The 7,380-nt window shown below is 28.7% G+C and overlaps 1 protein-coding gene across 1 annotated transcript; it reads left to right on the top strand.

Moving 5' to 3' along the window:
- Window positions 1-4,051: 4,051 nt before the first annotated feature.
- Window positions 4,052-7,097, top strand: LOC130636635 (heparan-sulfate 6-O-sulfotransferase 2-like). The gene has a single exon (XM_057446421.1). The coding sequence runs from the start codon at window positions 4,127-4,129 to the stop codon at window positions 5,315-5,317; it is 1,191 nt and encodes a 396-aa protein (XP_057302404.1). The 5' UTR covers window positions 4,052-4,126; the 3' UTR covers window positions 5,318-7,097.
- The last annotated feature ends 283 nt before the right edge of the window (window positions 7,098-7,380 follow it).

Here is a 7,380-nt window from a genome sequence, read left to right as displayed (position 1 = left end):
TATGAATAAAGATAAGGGGTCATCTACAAAATTCGTAGCAATTCGTATAAAAAAAATTCGTATATGCTATACAAATTTTCTTTTGCCACACAGTAATTAAATTCGTATGAAATTTTTTTAAATTCGTATAAAATTCGTATGAGTTTTAAATTAAATTCGTATGAGTTTTAAATTAAATTCGTATGAGTTTTAAATTAAATTCGTATGAGTTTTAAATTAAATTCGTATGAGTTAAATTCGTACGAGTTTAACAAAAAATTCGTATGAGATTTTAATTAGATGCGTATGGTTTTAAAAAAAAGAAAATCGTTTGACATTGTATTAAATTCGTATATGAGTTTCAAAATAAAATATTTTTTAGATCGCATTTTAAAAGTTTAAAAACGAAAAACGGCGATAGAAATGTTTTTTTAGATCGCATTTTAAAAGTTTTAAAACGAAAAACGGTGATAGAAATGTTTTTTTAGATCGCATGTTAAAAATTGAAAAACGAAAAACGGCGATAGAAATGTTTTTTTTAGATCGCATTTTCAAAAGTTTAAAAACGAAAAACGGCGATAGAAATGTTTTTTTAGATCGCATGTTAAAAGTTGAAAAACGAAAAACGGCGATAGAAATGTTTTTTTTAGATCGCATTTTCAAAAGTTTAAAAACGAAAAACGGCGATAGAAATGTTTTTTTAGATCACATGTTAAAAGTTGAAAAACGAAAAACGGCGATAGAAATGTTTTTTTTAGATCGCATTTTCAAAAGTTTAAAAACGAAAAACGGCGATAGAAATGTTTTTTTAGATCGCATGTTAAAAGTTGAAAAACGAAAAACGGCGATAGAAATATTTTTTTAGATCGCATTTAAAAAGTTTAAAAACGAAAAACGGCGATAGAAATGTTTTTTTAGATCGCATTTTAAAAAGTTTAAAAACGAAACACGGCGATAGAAGTGTTTTTTAGATCGCATTTTCAAAAGTTTTAAAACGAAAAACGGCGATAGAAATGTTTTTTTAGATCGCATGTTAAAGGTTGAAAAACGAAAAACGGCGATAGAAATGTTTTTTTAGATCGCATTTTAAAAAGTTTAAAAACGAAACACGGCGATAGAAATGTTTTTTTAGATCGCATTTTAAAAGTTTAAAAACGAAAAACGGCGATAGAAATGTTTTTTTAGATCGCATTTTAAAAGTTTAAAAACGAAAAATGGCGATAGAAGTGTTTTTGTTAGATTGCATTTTAAAAGTGTAAAAACGAAATATAATTCGTATGAAAATTCGTATAAAAGAGAATATAATTCGAATGACAATTCGTATGAAAGAGAATATAATTCGTATGACAATTCGTATGAAAATCGTATAAAAGAGAATATAATTCGTATGACAATTCGTATGAAAATCGTATAAAATTCGTATTAGATTTTTTAAAAATCGTATAACTATTTAACACTATACGAATTGTATACGATTTTTATACGAATTAAAAGCAATTAAATTCGTATATATTCGTATAAAATATCATACGAAATTTGTAGACGACCCCTAATACGTATATTCAAGTGATTTAAACGTCTTTTAGATAACATTATTTTTATTAGAGCCAACAAAGCACTCATTCATATTAAAATAAGCTTTTTTACGACAAAGACCGCACTAGGCAAATACCAGGGATAGCAAACGATGCCCACTCTACCTAAAGATATCAGCGCAGGCAAAAATTTTTGATCAAAATAATGGATCTGATCATGTGCTTTTGATGAACGGTTAATGAGATACAGTACCGCTTAAATGTAACTTTACATGTACGCAAGTTTTACGACGTCATGTAACGATCTCATGCCTACATAAAGAACCTTTGCATATCTTTTGTTTACACATGAACTTAATTGTTTCTATTGTTATTGTTGTGTGCGAGTCATTACAATAAGATTTGATGTATCCTTTTGTTCTTAAATGTAACATGCATGCTATTGTTTAAAAGTGGTAACGATCACGAAAGCTATTAAAAGATTATATTTTTAAAAAAGTGAATGAGCACGTGTAAAGCGTTAAAGATTTTGTGTTTAAGGATACTGTAATGGTATAAATATAATTTTTTTACAAAATTTTTTTTTTACATTCTCTACCAACTTCTGTCACAATTTATGTGACAGAAGACCAACTTCTGTCACAATTTATGTATATTTTGATTATTTAAAGAAAGAGACAGGTTAAAACACAATAGAGCAAGCAAAAATTCATTTTTTCACATATGTAAATATAACGCAGGAAAAAAAATAAAACGGAGGGGAGTTTTGGACGTTTTAGTGAAAAACGAAGATGTGGATTTATGGCTACCTGGAAAAAAAATTAAATTTCATATTTATATTATCCTATAGACAATTTAATTTGCTTTTATATTCAATAAATAATTTTGAAGAAAAAACATTATTTTTGAGAAATAACGAATATACTGAAAATGTGTCTATACCCTTACAGTATCCTTAATGTAAAATCATCTTTATGCGAAGGATGTAAAATCAAAGCCATCCTCTTAAAACTTTTTATAATAGCTTTGTACTTGTGCATTGCTACCTGTTTTTTTATTTCTATTTTGAGAACACTGTTTTGATACTCACGTTTCTCGATTTTTGTGCACGCATTTTTTCATATAATTTCGAATACTAGTTTCGGTCGATCAAATTAAACTTGCTTGATAAAGATTAAAATAAAAAAAGTAATTTGCTAATTTCGTCAAGTTTTATTAGTTTTTTTTTTGCGTTGCGTTTTTTGCATCGACATAGATCATTTAAAAAAACATAAAAAGACGGGATTGTGGAAAGCAAAAAGATCGCCATAGATCGTTTAAAAATCATAAAAACGGGATAGTAGAAAACGAAAGGATCGCCGTAGATCGTTTAAATATCATGAAAACGGGATCGTTGAAAATGAAAAGATCGCCATAGATGTGTAGATTGAACCTAGGAATATGCAATTTTGCTAGTCTTTTCAAAGTCAACCTTGTATAGTTTACTTCTTTTATTTCTGGTTTTGTGTAAAGTTCGTATAATTTCTTTTCGTATTTTAAAAAAATTTGTTTAATTCTTTTGTTTCTGGTTTCGTATTGAAATAATTATGCGCAATTACGCCGGTACTTTTGAAGTTCGTTTCAAGATCGTATAGCAATTTACTTCGTTCAAAGTTCGTATCATTTCATTTTGTATGATAAAAAAACTTTGTTTAAGTTCGTATCATGTATTAAAAAAGTTTGTATAAACTTTGTTTACATTTTTTTATTTTGTTTCGTGCACTTCGTATGACATTCGTTTAACAAAACGAAGTACTTCGTAGCATTCGTATAATTATACGAAAAAAACATACGTACATTTTGAGACGATCCCTTACGCAAATTTTACATAGGCTAATTAAAGTTCACTTGTGACATATCAACTATATTGTTTTTAACATGCAAAACTAGCTCACGTATTTAACAATAAATTAACAATAACAACAAAAGTTTTGACGCTACCGAAGGTTCGTGTGAACGTGATAAATATCGTGCACATGTAAAGTTACATTAAAGCATCACTGTATAAGAGTTTAAAAAAGTTTGCTGACGTCAGCAAAGATCCGTCAAAACACAAAAATTTTTTTTCAGAAATTTGTACACCTGTTCCCTTCATCGTATAGATCTTGAAACACTAATCAAGAAAATATATAGGATCATGTATCTTTGTAGAGATATTGAGGTTTAGAGGTCATTAACCCGTTCATTCCGAAAGGCTATGTAACATGATTTTGCATTTTTGAAGCCCTCAACTCTTGTGGTATATGAACTTATCTCCATTTATGGAGATAAACATTTTATATGTGGGCGTATCTCCAATTTTGAGATATATCTTTAACGTACTCCACTCTTTTTTACTAAATGCTTTGAAGAAAAGTTTTTTATAACTAAAGCAATTTTTTTCTTGATTTTAACCTTAAATTCTTATCATGAAAGGAGAGTCATTTTTGCATGAGTTTTGCCGAAATATGGAGATACTAACCAACTAAAAAATATCTGTTTTAAAAAATTGGTCACACCTTTTTTATTTTGACATAGTGAATTATAAAAAACCATGTATATATATGATTTTTTGTTAAAGTGAACTATGAACTATGATGTGGAATCAGAAGATGTTTGGAGCAGTACTCTTTCTTGCTATTTGTTCTATTTTATATTTCTACAACAGCACAAGAAACCTACCTGTAAAACCCATAAAAAAGAAATACGCCTATAGGAATATCAATTTTAATAAAGATGCTGGGGATGTATTCTCCTTTGTTCATGTTCAGAAAACGGGTGGAACTACGATTGAGAAGCATTTAGTGTTTAATATCGAAAACAGTAACTGCGAATGTAGAGATTCAAAGAAGCCTTCGTGCATGTGTTATCGGAAGGATGTTAGAGAGATCTGGCTTGTTTGCAGGTATATCCAGCCAAAATGGCCATGTGGGCTTCATCCAGATTTTGCTACAATAAGGGAATGTACACCAAAGCTTTTCAATACGAAATATGAAAACAGAAAAAGAAGGTATTTCTATGGTACCATTCTTCGAAATCCTCTCCACAGATTTTTAAGCGAGTTTCGTCACATACAAAGAGGTGCTTCATGGGAGGCTGCTTCATCCCTGTGTCGCGGACGGTTACTTATAGAACAAATTCCAGCATGTTTTCCTGGAAAATTTTGGCATAACGTAACAATAGAAAAGTTTATATCATGTCCATACAACTTAGCAATAAATCGACAAACATGGATGTTGTCAAATATTTCTGCTGTAGACTGCGATTTCAAAAAAATACTTCAAAAACAAAATCTCAAGCAGAAGCTTTTAAATATAGCAAAACGTAACATTCGCAATATCGCATATTTTGGTCTTCTCGAGTATCCGCGGGAAAGCCAATTTGTTTTTGAAAAAACATTTAGTATGAAATTTAAGGAACCCTTTCAGTTATGGGATACAGGCTTTGCAAATGAGTATATAAAAACATTTAAACAGTCTGATGAAATGTTGGAAAGACTTCAAGCCTTAATTAGTTTAGATGTGAAGCTCTACAAGTATGCTAAACAGATTTTTTTTGAAAGGTACAATTATTTTGCTAGGAAATATGGAATTCCTAAATATCACAATTTGTCAGTAACTGGCAAATTTTCAATGGGTGATGTCAGATTAGAGCGAATCAAACAAAATCTCCCAAGATCTTTAAGAAAAGAAGAAGTATTGCGACAAAAACGTGAAAAAGACTTACTCAAGGGGAAAAAGAAAAGGGGAAAACTAAAAGCCGAGGATATTGAAAGAACTGTTTGATGTTTCTTTAAGTTGGCTGTTTATTGTGTTGGTATTTTGTTGTGGTATATTTAAGTGTATAAGGTTTATGATGCTTGATAGGATTAAATTGTGATTCGTTTTAAACATAATATTTAAATATGCACATATGCATTTTTTGGTCATGCATTGTGGTTATTATTTTAAAACCAATATACTTCTAAAAAGTGGTAATATTTTTCTATTTATTTATTCTGTTTTTATTGTTATTAAACAATGTTTTGAGATTCGTTATTAACAAGGATTTGTTTTTTTAAATTTCACATTTTAAAATATTTTTGACTAAACCAATTAAACCATAATTCCATAGCTAGTCAAACAAAATAAAACCTTGACTGTTGTAAACAGGTTACTCACAATCTTCTTGTCACAACGACCACATCACAAAAATGATAAAAATGTTTTTCTTATTGCAACATGATATCTTATTTACATGCCTGCTTCATTCACTCATTGTCATTTACATTGGCAAATGCAGAGTGCTGACATAAATTAAAAAGGTTGTGTTCATTTTTATGTAGATATTCTACTTTGAATGAGTTGTAAAATGTATTGCTTTTTGTGTTTAAGAATTTATTCTTGTTTGCCTTTATTTTTAACTGATAATATATTTTAAGACATATTTTACATCAACTCTGTTCCTGATATATACGGAACAATTATTCTTTTAGTATATATTCTATTGTTGCTAATTATTATAATTTTTTCATCATATATATTATATAATTATTGTTTTGTTCAAAATATAATGTCAGCCATATATTTCACTTTAAAAAGTTATAAAAAAATATTTTGTAAATATAAACTAGGAAAGGAAAAAATCTTTTTTTAATAAGATCATTATTAAACCTCCAAGCTTTTCACATGTCTACACTGCAAAAAAGTTTTATTTTTGGTTAAGTTGCAAGATATATACTCAGAAAGTGATTTTATGCTGACCATCACATTGTTAATGATGTTGGATAAGGTCGGATGAAAATCTTGGAATTCATAGACAAAGAAAATTTGATAAACAACTTTTTATCATCTATAACATGCATTTTCAATATCATCTTAATGTAGGTAATTCTTTAAATTTTCATGTATTTCTTGTGCTCAATATTTTATTTTTTTACGAAATGCAGTGAATTTTGTGGTAATTTTATAACAAGGAGTTTTACAGTTTGCAATTTTTTTGACATTTCACATACCATTGCAGTAGTGATATTTTGTGTTTGCAATAATTAAAATTAGAATTGCTGAATTACTCTGTGAGGTAAATCTAATCTCTGTTACTTAATATATTTTTTATTGTTAGCAGTTGGTGCATTTAATACTACTTATAAGTTAAAACCGCAGGAATTCAACTGTCATAAAAGTCCAAGGGAACTTGCCCATCACAACTAACAGCTACCCTTTTAGCTCACAGACAGACATCTTTTATAACACAGAATCCTTATGTCCATTGTAAAGGTTACATGAAAGTTATGATAAGAAAGTTTCTTTTAATCACATTTCTCAAAGACGTTTTTAAATAATTCTAATTAGAATAACCCAACCATGGTATTATAAAGGCAACACAAGCACTGCACATTATAATGATATTTGCATTACCTTAAATGTATTTAATAATATCTCCAGTATTTGAATAAGACTAACCTTAGCAATTACTTTTAGTTGATTATATATTTCCGCATTTAAAACAATGTATATAAATATACAATAATAATAGATAAATAGATAATCATTTTTTATCAGATTAATAAAAGGGAATAATATTTTACCATATGCTATTTGTTGCAAGACCTTTGATCATTCATGAAGATATTGTCATGTGGGCAATAAAAAGCACATATCAAGCATTTTAGGCTTGCCTGCAAGCGTGCTACATTGACCCACTTCTCATATCATGTTTCATCATGTTTCATTTTACACCATGTTTTCATTAGACAATAATTTTTGCATTTTCTATTTCCATTATGCTAATGCATAATGAAAATTAAAAACTAAATTATGTGTGGACAGCGAATTGTGCAAACAAAATGCATAATGTGAGTTAAGAAAAT

The sequence above is a fragment of the Hydractinia symbiolongicarpus genome, chromosome 3 (assembly GCF_029227915.1).
Source record: "Hydractinia symbiolongicarpus strain clone_291-10 chromosome 3, HSymV2.1, whole genome shotgun sequence".
In the NCBI taxonomy this organism is placed as follows: domain Eukaryota; kingdom Metazoa; phylum Cnidaria; class Hydrozoa; order Anthoathecata; family Hydractiniidae; genus Hydractinia; species Hydractinia symbiolongicarpus.
The sequence above is the reverse complement of the archived record's forward strand: the minus strand, read 5'-3'. Positions and strand labels throughout refer to the sequence as shown.

Bases quoted from the DNA above. Each gene is read 5' to 3' on its own strand.
- LOC130636635 (XM_057446421.1), top strand. From the start codon at position 4,127: ATGATGTGGAATCAGAAGATGTTTGGAGCAGTACTCTTTCTTGCTATT.